At 39.4% G+C, this 15,991-nt stretch overlaps 1 protein-coding gene across 1 annotated transcript in view; it reads left to right on the forward strand.

Moving 5' to 3' along the window:
- LOC145409044 (outer dynein arm-docking complex subunit 4) overlaps positions 1-15,991 on the forward strand; it is a 315,075-nt gene that overhangs the window by 99,919 nt on the left and 199,165 nt on the right. The window contains exons 4-6 of the mRNA XM_080279602.1: positions 2,967-3,092; positions 11,834-11,963; positions 12,700-12,852. Coding sequence (XP_080135728.1) covers positions 2,967-3,092; positions 11,834-11,963; positions 12,700-12,852 — 409 coding nt within the window. The remainder of the gene's footprint in view (positions 1-2,966; positions 3,093-11,833; positions 11,964-12,699; positions 12,853-15,991) is intronic.

Below are 15,991 nucleotides of genomic sequence, written 5' to 3' on the forward strand. Positions count from 1 at the left end.
CCTCGAATGTGGAAAATTATTGTGCGGCAGTTAGGAAAAAATATTACATCCTGCTTTAGAAAGGAGTACTCGAGACAGTTTTATAATCCTTTGTTCAATAAAAGCTTTCTACAAGTAAATGAAATCTCATGATGGTAACCTGAACACAACCAAGTCATCTTACACAAGTTATCAATACCGCCAATCCACAAAGCTTTTCGTTTTATAACAAAACTTTAGAGTTTGTTTTTCATGGACTTATTTTTCTCTTACTCTCATCAGGTACACTGTTTTGCACGTTCATGTTCACCTTTCATTTGTCTTGCACCCCATATGCCTAAACTTATTATTTTTCTCTTGGGCATTGCACATGCAACTTTCCTACCTTGCTGTAGCCTTTTCTTGCATCCTGAGCGATCTTAACAACCTGGCTAAATACATTTCACACACATTTATCCCATTTACGTCACTGGAATGTTCCCATGAATAAGCAGTTTTTGTTACTGATCAGTTATAATCCCATACGGAATTATGTTTGTAGCTCTAATTCACTCTGCCGAAAAATCATTGTGCTTTGAAGAACAAATTCTTTGATACAGTGATACGAATCTTTTCCCATCAGAAAATTCATAAGAGAGTGTTTTTTCTATATTCCGTTCCGCTCATTAGTACCAAACTATATTTGCAGCTTATGCAGAATCCAACAGATTCGTAAAACTGATTCCGCATAACAACTGATGGTCACACCTCACACTTTTTGTCACAGAACCACAGTATTAATACTACCTAATTTTTCCGATAAACACACCCATTTGCATCTGTATTACAACCACCACCATCGACATCAGCAATAGTATTACCGCTACACTATGTCCTACCACAATCATCACCATTGATATCACTTATGCTACTAACGCAGGCCATTGTCACCATCACCGGATTTAGTAGAACCATTGTTTCTCATCATTAACACCACTACAGATCTCAAAATAACACCAGTTCTTTCGTCTCTACCATCTCCATCACTTCCATTACTAAAATCAATGTCTTCCATCATTATCACCGCTATTATAATTATCAACTAGAGGGGCACTCAATGGAGCGCATCTCACCGACAAGGACATCGTAATTTTCTAACCACTCTTCATAAGGGATTAGGTTTCCTAAGCACTGATAATAGTTTCACAAAAAATGTTTTTCGGATCAAGAATCTGTAATACGATTCGGATCGGTCCCCAAAGTTAATCCATTGTTCCCTGGGACATGGGCTATCTACCCACCAAATTTGGTCCATATCTCTCTTTTAGTTTTGAGTACTCCTGCTAGCAGACAAACAAAAACAAACAAACAGGGGTGAAAACCTACTCTCCTTGCCGGAAAGACTAAGATCCAAATCTGCGCCATTATCACCACCACAAACGTTTTCAAAACCACTGTCGCAGGGCATTATTACTATCACAGTGTTCCCGATATGGCTACTTAACATACCATGAGTAGTATCACTACCATAATATCTGTTGAATATCCTCACCATATACACCACTACAAGGCAGTGACACGCATACTATCTGTAAATGACTGCAAAACGTCCGTAATTGTACATTGCAGTGCATCTTGTCCGTTAGCGACTGGAATACATCTCTGATTGCCCGCTTTGCCCTTGTGAATATTCGGCGGTGTCGTGTCCCAATGAGCACATTTCAGCCAGTGTTCCTTTCCGTTGCTTGATCAGTGAAATGTAACTCTGCAACCATGAGGCTCCATACATGTATTAAATGACAAAACATACCAAGTATACAACAGGCTTCGAATTGTATGGATGACATAAAACACTTCATATATATATATATATATATATATATATATATATATATATATATATATATATATATATATATATATATATATATATATATATATATATATATGTCTGTACCATGGTGCCGGCAACTCTCCAGCTGTTGCTTACTGTCAGACATAAATATTTATCATCATTATAGCTGCATATGGTTTTTTTTTTTTTTTTTATACAGAGAATGAATTTATGAGAAGCATTCTAAATGCAAATTACTAATTTTGTATAGTTTTGTCCCAAAACAATCAGCTAATCACTGATTGAAAAACAGCATTTAGAAGACCCAAGGAAATCCTTCACTCTATAGTAATGACCGTTGGAAACTATATTTATAATGCAGTGTTAAGAAAATGCGTTTAAGTACCAGTATTTTGAACTGCTCCTACACAGGAAGATGAACATGCATTAATCACAAGCCCCAGTATGTTGTAAAAATACTTCAGTGAGTGATCTGTGTGTGCTTTTTCACCGTTGTCCTGTGCTGTGATGATGTCAGTGTGTACGTTGGTGTGTTCCATGTCTGTCTGCATGGTCTACAGTGTGTCATGTGCGTCCTGCTACCTACATCTTTCTTCCCTCTCCAGTTGTTTTTATTTTTCCTTTTTATTATTTTACTTTCTCCTGCTGGAACTTCAGAACAATCATACTAAACATGCTTGCTAAATAAGAACTGTCAGTCACCCAATAGATATTTTAGTCCGTTCTGAAATTTCAGCAGTATCAATTTCATCTCTGTCCACATCCCCGTTTATTCAAATAGCCTTTGAATTAACCATAAATGTACCTTTGCTTAATGCTGCTTTAAAGTGAGAAATACTAAGCTAAAATAAAGCTAATCACTAAATATTAAAGTTCCAACATTAAACAGCTGATAGATTGCCTAACTACATAGTGATGCATAATAAACATTAAAGCAGAAAAAAAAAAGTTTTGAATTATAATCATCCCCTTGCGGCCCCATGACCGCTCTGCCGTGGTAGTGATGAGGGGGGGAAAAGGTGTCTCACTCTCCTTCTCAGGGAACCTCAGAGCCACGAGGCCAAAGAAGAGCGTGGGCTCACCTCCCTCTACTGAACTGGCCCGCCAGAGCAGCCATCCACTATTATCAACATTAACTAGTGTTTGTTACCAGGTCAAGAGGAAGAAAGAGCGAAGACATGTTCAACCTGAAGACACAAATTCTTCTGCCCATCTGACTGAGGCCCAGAGAGCCATCACGCTTGGCAAGACAGAGATTGCACTCTCCTGCGCTCAGAAGGTAACGCTAAAAGTGTACAATGACCTCTGTTTCCTCTAAGCAAGCAAGTTGTAACCTAATGGTCGTATTAAGGGTATTGTGGAACTTGTGTAAGAAAGATCAGTATCTTCTAGAAAGGATGGGAATGGATGAAGGCACCGTGGTAACGATTATACTGCTGTTGTTGTTTGTGTGTCCAGAGGCCCATATGACCGTGAAGTCAGTGCATTGCAGGCTAAAGGTACCCTCATTCTGCAGTCCACCAACCTCTTTGAGGTTAAGTACAATTGGCAGCAGAACAGCCTGATAATAATAGGGCAAGCGAATGAAAGTGTGGATCTTAAATGCCAAGTGACTGGAATATTACGCTTATTTCTGTGTCCTACGCTTAACGTAGATTACACAGTCGATTCCCTGAGGCCCGGCTTTTGTCCTACCCTCACATGTCACCATTTTGTCATTGATACCCACTGTCCATTCCATACGGTGTGCGGGCTTAGGCTGAATCATTCCGAAAATGCTACAGTGGATGAGAAATGTCTCTTTTACTGAAATTTAGTTTGTAGTTTGTACTCTCCCCAGGTGTGACTCCGGATTCATCTGAACATGGAGGCTAGTTCTAGTCCTAAAAGGGCTTATGAAGGCCTTATTTTACTCCTGTTCGTAAAGTTTTCTGAAGCGGAATAAAATGGATCAAGATATTATTATTATTATTATTATTATTATTATTATTATTATTATTATACCCACCATTATTTCATATGGTGGGGATATAGGAATCGCCCCTGTCTGTCCGTCTCTCTGTCCGGGCCTGTATCTCGGAAACAACCAGGTGGAATGGCTTCATGTCACACAGAAAGATAGAGTATGTGTCGTAGTTGATGCCCGTATATATAAAATTGCCATATTGTCTGTACTTTACAAGTTATGACCATATAAATAAAAATCTGTCTTGTCCTCTCCGCGTGTCTGTCTGTCTGTCTGGGCCTGTATCTTGGAAATCATTAGGTGGATTGGTTTCATATCACACGTAAAGATAGAGCCTGTGTCGTAGTTGTTGCCCGTATATGTAAAATTGCCATATTGTCTGTACTTTACGAGTTATGCCCATATAAGGAAAAATCCGTCTTGTGTTATCCATCTCTGTCTTTCCGTCCTGCCCCCTTTCCCAGAAACTACCAAGTGGATTGGCTTCGTATCGCACAGGAAGATAGAGTATGTCATAGTTGATGCCCATATGTGTAAAATTTCCCAATTGTCTATTTTACGAGCTATGACCATACAAGAAAAAATATGCCTTGATGAGTTGTTGTGTCTACTGAAGATTTAATTCCTACCTGCACAAGTAATCTGAGATGAAACTTGGCGGACTGATTCCTAAGAGTTTGTTATTATTATGATCCTCGCCATTAGTGTACGAGCCGTAGTTTATACCCCTATACTGTATATGAAATTGCCATATTCATTAGTGCATATCTATATATTTTTTGCCGCATGGTTGGAATACGTCTTTGATAAAGGCTTGTTATTATTATTATTACTATTATTATTATTACTAGTAGTAGTAGTAGTAGTAGCAACAACAGAAGTAGCAGCAGCAGCAGGAGTAGCAACACAGCAGCAGCAGCAGCAGCAGCAGCAGTAGTAGTAGTAGTAGTAGTAGTAGTAGCAGTAGTAATAGTATCTGAAACCCCAGGCTCATCTGATCGTGAACCCAGCTGATTTCAAGCCACCTTAATCCTTTAAGGGAATAGGGAATGAAATGAGAAAAATTTAAATAATCAAGCAACTGCACCGCTAAATGACATTGGTGCGCCTACATGAAGGCATCCCTCTTCATCCCCGTTCAACACACACACACACACACACACAGATATATATATATATATATATATATATATATATATATATATATATATATATATATATATATATATGTATATATATACACACACACACACAGTATATGGAAGCGTGCATGGAAGAGTTTGAAAGGAATGAGACAGTGTTTTTGATTGGAGATATGAAAGGAAAAGTAGGGAATGGGAAGGTGGATAGAGTAGTTGGTGAGTGGGGTGTGCCTACTGTACAGAGGTGGATGAGAATGGTAGTGCTTTAGTGGACATTTGTGCCGGAAGGGGGTTGGTGATAGCTAATACCCTCTTCAGGCACAAATTGATCCACAGGTATACATGGCGAATGATGAGATGGGTGGGTGGTGAACTGAATGAACGGAAGGCAATGACTGATTATGTGTGTGTGGATGAAAGGATGAGAAGGTGTGTTATGGATGCAAGAGTATATAGAGGTTGGAGGAGTGGACTTTCGGACCACCGCTTGGTGGAGGTCAGAATTAATGTTCAAATAAAATGGAGAAATAGAAGAAGGGAAGGACAGGAGGAAGTACTGCATACAATGAAAGTGGAAAAGTTACAAGAGGATGGAAAAAAGGCAGAATATAAGAGGGAAGTGGAGGAGCGATTGGATAAACATAGAATGGAGCAGATGGGGGACGTGGAGGGTGGTGTTCAAGATATTCGCAAAAGAAATCTGTGCATCATGTGAGGTGGTGTGTGGGGTGAAGAGAAGACAAAAGGGGGTGCGGGGAACAGTATGGTGGACTGAAGAGGTGAGAGAGGCTGTGGCACAAAAGAAGAAAGCATAGAGTGAGTGGATGAGAAACAGAGGCGTGGAAGAAACTGAGAGACGGAAGAGAGAGTTATATGCAGAGAGGAAGAGAGAGGTTAAAAGATTAGTAAGAGAGAGTAAGAAGAGAGTGAATGAGGAATTTGGAAAGAGTTTGAGTGTAAAATGTAAGAACATATTCTGGAAAGAGGTAAAGAAAGTTAGACAGCGTGCCAAAGAAGTTAGTTGGGGAATGAAAGATAAAAATTGTAGATTACTAGTGGAGAAGGGAGAAAAGGTGAGCAGATGGAGAGAACATTTTAAGGAATTGTTGATCATAGAGAATGAAAGTAATGCAAGTATAAGTGGCTGGAGAATGGCTGGGAGAAGGAGGATGTGAGAAGAGAGAAAGAAATCAGTAGGATGTAGAAGCAATGAGTTGAAGTTGAAATGGGGAAAGCCCCAGGAATTGATGGGGTGTGTGGTGAAATGCTGAAGCATGGGGGAGAGATAGCAGTAGAATGGATGAGGAAGATGTGCAGATTGACCCGGAAAGAAGGTAGAGTCCCGGAGGATTGGAAGTCAGGTATAATTATTCCCCTGTACAAAGGAAAAGGTTGGAAAAATAAGTGTGTGGAAATCATAGGGGTATTTGTCTTGTTAGTGTAATAGGAAAAGTATATGTTAGGGTACTTATTGACAGAGTTAAGGAAATAACAGAGGAATTAGTTGGATAAGAACAGAGAGGGTTTAGGAAGGGAAGAGGTTGTGTAAATCAGATATTCATTCTTAGATCTTTAATGGAAAAGTTTCTAGAGAAGGGAAAGAAGTTGTATGTGGCCTTCATGGATTTGGAGAAAGCGTATGACAGGGTGGATAGACAAGGATTGTGGAAAGTATTAAGAATATATGGAGTAGATGGGAAGTTACTGAAGGCCGTAAAGAGTATGTATGCGGGTGCTAAGGCTGCAGTGCGTGTGGATAGTGAACTGAGTGAATTTTTCTATTTGAATATATATATATATATATATATATATATATATATATATATATATATATATATATATATATATATATATATTCAAAGGATGCATCTTTTTTAAAGTACTTTACATAAATTCCTGGATAAATTATTCAGTTGCACAAAGGCTGTGTCTTTAGTTCCCAAACAAGTACTTCATATTAGTCTCCCTTATTATGGGCACAGCAGTTTTCACATCAGAAAGTAATTAAATAAACTGCTTAATGCAGTTTATCCACAGGTTTCATTTAGGTTCATCTTTAAACATTCATATACTATTGGATCCTTTTTTAGGAATAAGGATAGAATCCCCAAAGCTTTATGCTCAAACATTGTGTACAAGTTTAATTGTTCCTACTGTAATCCAGGATATATTGGGAGTTCTAATCGAAACCTGAAGATTAGGATGTTCGAACACAAAGGCCTGTTATATAGAACCACTTTACCACTCTCAAACCCTCCCTTCTCGGAAATTGGGGAACATTCATTTGTTTCGGGTCATACATTTGATCTGGATGATTTTGAGATTTTAATGACAAATACTGATAAAACTAGTCTTAGAATAGCGGAATCATTGTTTATACGTGACTTAAAGCCTTCACTGAATACAAATGATTCTTCCATTAAATTATTTACCCACTGATTCACTGATTCCATTCAGCAGTCTCATACAGCTTATCCAAGTTTACTTTTCCACAGACTATCGTCTACTGATCAGTTGCTTTGTGTAGTTGCCACGGTGTAGACTTGTATAGGTTAGATTTTTAGTAATTTTGTGAATGATTTTGCTCTTTTTTTTTTTACTACTTCATTTTTAAAATTAATTTTTGTATATATTTTATTGTTTTTTTTAATCTGTGAATGAGGTTTTGGTTAAACTTCATTTTCTAATTCATGTTACGTATTTTAGTTTTGTCTGATAATGAGGGTGGATTTCCTCGAAACGTCACAGAAAAAATTCTTGAACATGGCCCCAGTCCCTCGTCTTCTTGTCCTGGTCTTCAGTTTTATATATATATATATATATATATATATATATATATATATATATATATATATATATATATATATATATATGAAGTCGATTTCACTTTTTGTTTCTCTATTTGGGCTTCTCCAGGTCCACTTTCTTCCTGTTCTTTTGTGGAAGTATGTGTTCATTATTCTCATGTTAAACATTTCAGCAATATTTACCAGCATTTCTCTTCTTTCATTCCTTTCTCCCACTCAGAATTTTCCCATACATGCTTCTCCATTTTTCGACTTCCCAACTTTTGCATTGAAGTCTCCCATGAGTATAGTATATGTTGTCTTTTCTTCTTCCATAATCTGGGAGATGTCATCATAGAATGTTTCTATTTCTTCATCTGGGCTTTGAGAAGTTGGTGCATATACTTGTATGACTTTCATGGTATATTTTTTGCATAGTCTAATGACAACAAATGCTGCTCTGTCAGATACACTCCTGAATTTAACAATGTTGTCTGCAAGATTTCTGTTAATTAGAAATCCTACACCACTAACTCTTCCATTTACCTTTCCTCTGTAGTAAAATAGGTGTTTGCCGTCTTCGAGCTGAATAACTTTTTCTTCTTTTCTGCGGATTTCACTCAAACCTACAATATCCCAACTAATGTTTTCCAGTTCAGTCATCAGGTTATCAAGTTTGTAATCATCTGCGAGGCTTCTTAGATTGTATGCATAGATCTTCATCGATTTCATTTTCTTTAACATCCAAGATTCTAATTTTCCAACACATTGCCTACTCACTTTTGGTGGCACACTGCCCGTAAGCACAGGAGGCAGTGCAGTTGGACCTTTAGTAGACAATGACCCAACAGGAATGCCCGTCAAATTATTTCCAACAGAACTCATGTTTGGTTGAGAGGATTGTCGCAAATAATCTCACCTCCTTGCCACATAGTTTCTGGTGAGATGTAATTTTTTGCCGCCTTATTCGTTATATTCGGTGGAGCCCTATATATCTATAGGGGGTCCCATGGTCCGCGCCGTCTAAGACAGTACCTCATATATCTACAAGGCCTTCCCCTATCCGCCACCCGGGGATGCGCCAGGTAGCAGTGGATATATATATATATATATATATATATATATATATATATATATATCACTCGCCAAGTATATCTGTGGATCATTTTGTGTTTAAAGGGGACATTGGCACCAACCCCCTCTCCGCAAAAATATCCACTAAAGCACGGCCATTCATTCTCATCCACCTCTGCAGGCACACCCCACTCTCCAAGTACTCCATCCACTTTCACATTTCCTACTTTTTCCGTTTATATATATATATATATATATATATATATATATATATATATATATATATATATATATATATATATATATATATATATATATATATATATTGGTGTGACAGTTTTCAGATAATGGAGGTCAGAATATCCATGATGGTGAGGTGTGGATATGGAGATACAGATCCTTTTGTGTGAAAACTGAAAAAGTGCAATTGAGTGGGATGAGGTTGTCTCTTCCTGCTTTCAAAGGTCATCCCGGTAAAATGGGTAACAATGGAAAATTATGGGAATATCACACACCTTTATATCACTCTGATCGTAAAACGTCGGTATAGTACTCAAGTTTAGCTTCCGTACCACGTATCCATAACATCTTTTTTATTTCTTATCTTTTGTTCCAGTGAAATAATCTTTTACATACATCCACACATCATCTAATCCTGTGTTGCCACATGAGGAGCGTAGGAGCCCGGGGCTAAGCAAGTCGGACCTGAACAGATGAGAAGGACCAGCCTCACTTATCCCTGAGTGGCATTAAGTGAGCAATAAACCCCAACCATCCCTTGGACATAAACCTACACAGGCCCAATCCGATTGGAGCGTCCTAATTACCCACTAAACCACCAGGCGCCATAAGTTGGTTGTATGGTTACCACCCAGCGTAGTAAATGGTTTCCTGGTGTACAGAAATTATTTGACATGTCACTCTGTGTAGTCACCCGTATACAGAAGGAAGAGGAAAGAAAGAATGAAAGAAAGAAAGAAAGAAAGAAGAGGAAGGAAAGAAAGAAAGAAGGAAGGAAGAGGGGAAAGGGCAGTCACCCGAGAGTAGTACTACATCGAGTGAGTGGTTGGTGAGCGCCCCCACCTACTACCAAAATACTGTTGTATTAATCACATACATATCGTGTTTGCATCCCATATATTTACTGTGCTTATTTGTTTACTGGAATTATTTGACACATCCTGTAATACTCCTAGACGTGCTGTTCCTCACTCATTCGAATTTCTCAGAGCTGTCCTAACTTTCAGTATTATTCAGCATTTGCATTCCAGTAATCTTTCTTAAGCACTGAAAAGCTTAATCCATGATTTCATGCGATCAGCCCTTTCACTGTTACGTTTGCACAGATTTGTAATCCTGCTAAGAGCTGGTGAAATGATGTAAGGTTCCAGTGAATCGTTGTAACGATGTGTTACTGACATGACCACAGTGATGGCAGAGAAGATGATCAAGAACAGGACACACACTTGAATGCGGAACACGTGCAACAGTTTGTCACATGGTAATTGCTGTGCATGGCTCGGCAGGCCTCCACTGCACCAAGAATACATGTAACCGAAGAAGCAGTGGAAGGTGGACAGTGCTCACCACACCAAGTCAGAAGCTCCTAGTTTCTGGCTTCTACTGAAGGGAAGCATCTCCATGAGATGAGTTCTCCAATTAAGACAGTCTCATGGACAGTCCCTCTAAGCGGTTCATTGCAAAGACTAAGCACCTCTTAGATATGGTAAACTCCTCGTCCATGACGAGAGACCCATTATTTTCTCAAGTGGTGGGAAAGCTGAGCAGAGCCCTTCTGACCCCACCTTAGTCCGTTGTTAGTATCTTCATCTCATTTCCTAACTGAGGAACTAAAAGAAGAAGATGCCCGCACCCCTGAGCTCTCCTTAACTGGGAGCATCCAACACAGTCAATTCGGCTCCACCAAGTTTCTTCCTAAGTGACCCGTACAGGCCTATGCCTCCTAAGGGAGGTAAAGAAGTAAAAGAACATTTTTTTGTCTTCAAGAGCCCTTCTAAAATCTTCACTGCTGGGAACAATCAACCAGATTTCTTCAAGGTCATCTATGCCGTTCACTGATGCATGGCGGGCCCCGTCAGGCCTTCAGATTCCCTTCGTCAGTAGCTATCCTTGTTGTCATACTGTAATTCTGGGATGATTGGACCGAGGGATGTTAAGTTTAGTAAGATATACATCGGGGTTCACTCGGAAATATGTCTTAACTAATGGTAAGCAGAGGGTGGGCCACCATCCATCACTGTCCTACATCTTACAAAGATACACACTCAATGCAGTCAATCTTGTCCCCTGTCATTAAATCCTATTTTACATTCTGAAAGGCATTTATTAGGATGGATATTTGTGTACAAATAAATGGAACGGAATTTCAGAAAAAAAACAGTAACATTCTAACCTTTTTACCGGCGTGCACTGCTACATGGCAAATTAGCTACGTCACTCGTGGGAAGAAGATCGATTTCAGTGGTAGGCAGGGTGCACTGTTGCTTGGTAAATTAGCTACGCCACTGACGGGAAGAAGGTCGATTTCAGTGGTAGGTAGGGTGCACTGCTGCATGGTAAATTAGCTACGACACTGGTGGGAAGCAGGACAATTTCAGTGGTAGGCTGTGTATTAGGGAGCGTTAAAATACTGGTGAAGTAAGGTGATCTGAAGTAGGGTCCAAACTGTAAACTCTATCCGTGTGTCATAACACGAATGAGGTGAGGTGAGGTGATGTAGAGTCAGAGTGACAACCTGTGATTGTGAGTTACAGTGCCGGGTAGGTGAAACTGGGTGTCTGTTACATTGTTGGTGAGGTGAAGTATAGTATCTTTGGTAAGCTGTGTTTATGTGTTATATTTCAGGAAAGTTCAGGTAGCAAGATAGGGTCCTTGAGGTCAGCCGTGTTTGCGAGTGACAATACAGGTAAGGTGAGGTGAGATGAGGTAGGTTCCCACTGGTAAGCTGCGTTAATGTGTTACAATAATGGTGAAGTGAGTTGAGGTGCAGCAGGGTCCCAGTGCTAAGTCATGCTGGCGCTACCTCCCTCAGGCAGTGGAGTCCGGCGGCGGGCCAGCATGTTTGGTGGTGCGGGGCCGTTGCCATCTGCTGCTGGGTCACCTGCAGGAGGCGCTCGAGGACGCCAGGGAGGCTCTCAGCAGGGACTCTTCGCTCGTCAAAGGTTCACACCCCAAATGCATCACTACTATCTCTTAATAGTGGAACACTATTAATTATTCCCTTCCTGACTGGTCCAGAATGATAAATGAAATTAATACCTTAGTAGTGTTAGCTTGATAATCGAGAGAAAAAGTGGTCGCACTGGGCAAATCTTGCAATCCGCTTTCATTTAAACTTCTCCTGCACTAATTAAATATTTCTTTCACAGTTAAAAGGATGTTGAAAAATAATGTTTAGCTCATTTGAGTCCTTATCACAGCAATAAACATCCTAGCAAGCTGAATACCACTGACTGTTGGTCATTTGGCTAGCAAAAACAGCTAACATATTAGCCGTTTTCTGCCCAGTGTGACGCTGGCTTAAGCCCTGAAAGAATTGTAAATCTCATTATCAAAGTTTAGGAAATTATAAGTAGAAGCCTTCCAACATTGATTTTTTTAGTATCATTAATGATATTACAATGCTTCCCACCGCCGAATGTCCTGCGACGTTTGCTACTGCCAGACAGCTTTACTTAGCTTAGAAGTATCTCCATTGTTGTGAAGAGGTTAATGAAGGTGAAACAAACTTCTTCAATTTGAAAAATCGTTCCTAAATTGATTACTGTCATCATTTTTTAAAAACAGCCAAGTAGAACAAGACATCATCGCAGTGAAGTGGTTATTAATGGCCCATATGTCAGTCTGAGGGAAGTGTATGTGTGAAAGGAAGAGTGATGTGTACTGTGCTGTCCGCAGCGGTGCTGGTGCAGGCTGAAGCCCTCTACGGAATGGGGGAGTTCGAGAGGTCACTGGTGTTGTTCCACCGAGGGGCTCGGAAGAGGCCAGACCTCGTCACCTTCACTCGTGGTATCCACAAGGCGCGTGAGGCCATCGTTAATGCAATTGGGGGTGAGTTGGCATTAATAATAAATCAGACTCCACCGGTGCTTATGAATCAATGTACTAGCATGACTATCATGTAACAGTTAATATTGTGTTTTAACACTGTTAATCTTTTTGTGGTATGATTGTAATAGTGGTTCTTAGCCTTTCATCTCATTGCCATTTGTTCAATTAATCAAGTTTTTTTTGCCCATGTCTGTCAAGGTTGTTCATGTGTTATCTGATTAATAATAATACAGCTATTTTTTCTTATAACTCAATAAGGTTTTTAAAAAAATGGCTTCTTGAGCACTGTCATATTTCTCATTTATAATACTGTTATAAATGGAATTTTGTAAGAACCTTTGCAAGACAATGATAAACCAATATCACTGGTAGCAAAATTATTTGATATAGTCATGTACTGCACATAACTTTTCAGGAGAATGATAAACCATATGAATGGCAGTAAAATGATTTGATATAGATATGTACTGCACATACTTACGTTTCTTATCTATTGGGAAAGTCTGGCCACCTTTTGGAGGGCTGGAAACTAAAAACGGAGATAATAATTATAAACACATATGACTTACTATCAGCAATTCAAGAAACGGAATATTCTGAGAAGTAATGTTCCTAAGAAATGGATTACTGTATGAAAGTTCTCACTTTTAAAATCTGATGTCTAAAGCTACAAGCAAAGAAATTTAATTAGTGTTGTCAGAAATGTCATAATAACTGTAAATCAGAACTTAAATCACTCATCCACTACCCATAACAAAATACCCAAATCGCTGAGTCTGGGTAATTACCCTTAGGGTGAGAACCACTACCGTAGAAAATAATACAGATATGCACCTGATTTTAGCTAGACACAAATACTAGTATGAGGTTTTCGTGTCAAACATCTTTAATATGTTGAAACTGTGTCTCTTTGGTGTGTACTATATAGAGCATAAAGTGCTGAGTAAGTCAAATTCTTGTAAGTATTATCAGTGCTATATATGAATATAATCTGCATACTAATCCCTAACATACACGCTTTCCAACTTCATAAACAAATTTTACTGGCTACATAGGTGCGTCTACAACTGTTTCTGCATCGTTCTGTCTATTACAGCTATGAATCGGCCGAGCAGCGGGTCCGGGAGAAAAGGTTGACTTCTGTTCACGTGTATCATTGTCTTTCATTTTGTTCAGTCCACAGGTGTCATGCCAGACTCGACCTACCATTATTTCATGGAAGTATTATGCATAAATATGCAGTGTATATGAGATATCTTTTGGTTCAGCACGTCCCAGATTATTATATTTATTAACTTGAATCAAGTATATAAAATATTACTGTTGTACAGCGTGAATCAATAGCTTCACAAGTTGAGTATCTGGTATGATGGCTGTGACTACAGTAGTGCCAGCAACTTACACAAATTTTACAATTGTTCTTCCACAGCGCTAGAGGACCCGCGAATTATTTATTTCACTGTAATGTAGATGTTCCAGTATATAGTTCAGATTCGACACTGTTTTCAGATAATTCTCGATAGTTGCTTAAAGAGGCAGTAACTCTTGCCTCTCTTACTGTGGGTACATTTTTATTCGTACTGTAGACTTCATCGAGCACTGGTATTGGTGCTTCCTTCCTACACGTATAGTTGGTACTATCTTATGTAGATCTGACAATTTCGCAATGTGTATTTTTCAGGTAGTTGTGCACGGTCTCATTAGTAGGCTGTTTTTGCAAACATTTTGTACCTTTGTGATCGTAGGCTTTCTTTCTTCGCCATTCCTTAAGTGGTTATATTTTAATGAAAGTCATATGCTTCTTACATGATTTCTGTATCTAAAAGCAGTGCGTCTCTGTGTACTTTTTGTCGATATCTATGGTTATCAATGCATCAGACGCCATATTTTTGTGTACAGTCGTGTAAATATTAAGGAGCTCATATGCTGTGTAGGTGAGCAGTGCACAACTTTCTGGTTGTCGCGGCGTCCAGCAGGAGTGGTCTGGATCCCAGCTCTACCAAGTCTGGCTGCAACCTAGCAACCTGATACTGTAGTACTGTGTCTAATGTCGCTACTGCCCCTCACTCATACATTTCGTTAACCTTCATTTTCATACACAGAAAACCTGATTTTACAGAACATTGCTCGGATTGTATTGCTGTCTCATTACTCTTCAGTCATGTATAACATTATGAACTGCATATTATACCGACATGCCTGAATATTAATATACAAATTATTAAGAGTGCGTCCTTTGCTCTTTACATGTATATTACAGTTCTCTTTGTTTCACAGTGAAACAGAGGTAGGTCTGAATGCATACATACAGTAATATTACATGCTCATAAATCATGCGCTGCAATACTTATCACATTCATACAGAGAGAGGCCTGGTTACAAAATGTACATAACAGACCCATACAAACCAACAGACACCAGTTGATCACAACAGTAGGGGTAGGCAGCCCCGCCCAGGGAAGTACTCCCGCCAGGGTAATGGGAGACTAAAGGAATAGCCTGGATTCCATTTTCTCTCCTAGAACTTGGTAGCTGGTTACACATCTTTCTGCATCACACATCAGAGGGCATCAGGCTGCCCTCCTTACACAACACACATATCCACATTATATCACATTGCCTTAAACCAGCTATCCTCTCTCCATAAAACACCGATCTTGTCATTACATATCATACACATTCCACAACACATCCCTGCTCCCCCCCCCCATAAAAAGAGCCATGGCTGCTGCTATACTGGGAATTAGTGAGATGGTTTCTCGGATGACCACCACCGGTGGGGCTGGGTTGTCTGTACAGGGACCTCCCGGTGGTCATCAGGCGACTGTGCCACCTTCAATGTTGCAGCGCCCCCCAAAACTGCTCGTTAGTGCAGTAAAATTTTCTTCTGCAATATTAGGGGACTTCACTCCAACATCAACCCTGTTCACAGTTTCCTCCAGTTTGAATCCTCAGATCTGCTGTTTTTGACAGTGACTCAAGTAAGCTCCACCTCTAATTTAGCTAGATTTAATTTTCTTGGTTGTATCGTGATTCAAACTTTCAGACCCAAAGGAGGCGTATGTTGCCTTGCTAAGTCAGAAATTGCCCTGGAGGAGCTTACTAAATTTAATTGTCCTTATTTCGACTATTCCATATA

This window comes from Coenobita brevimanus, chromosome 79 (genome assembly GCF_032717465.1).
Source record: "Coenobita brevimanus isolate Jiangsu-jjx chromosome 79, ASM3271746v2, whole genome shotgun sequence".
Classification (NCBI taxonomy): Eukaryota; Metazoa; Arthropoda; class Malacostraca; order Decapoda; family Coenobitidae; genus Coenobita; species Coenobita brevimanus.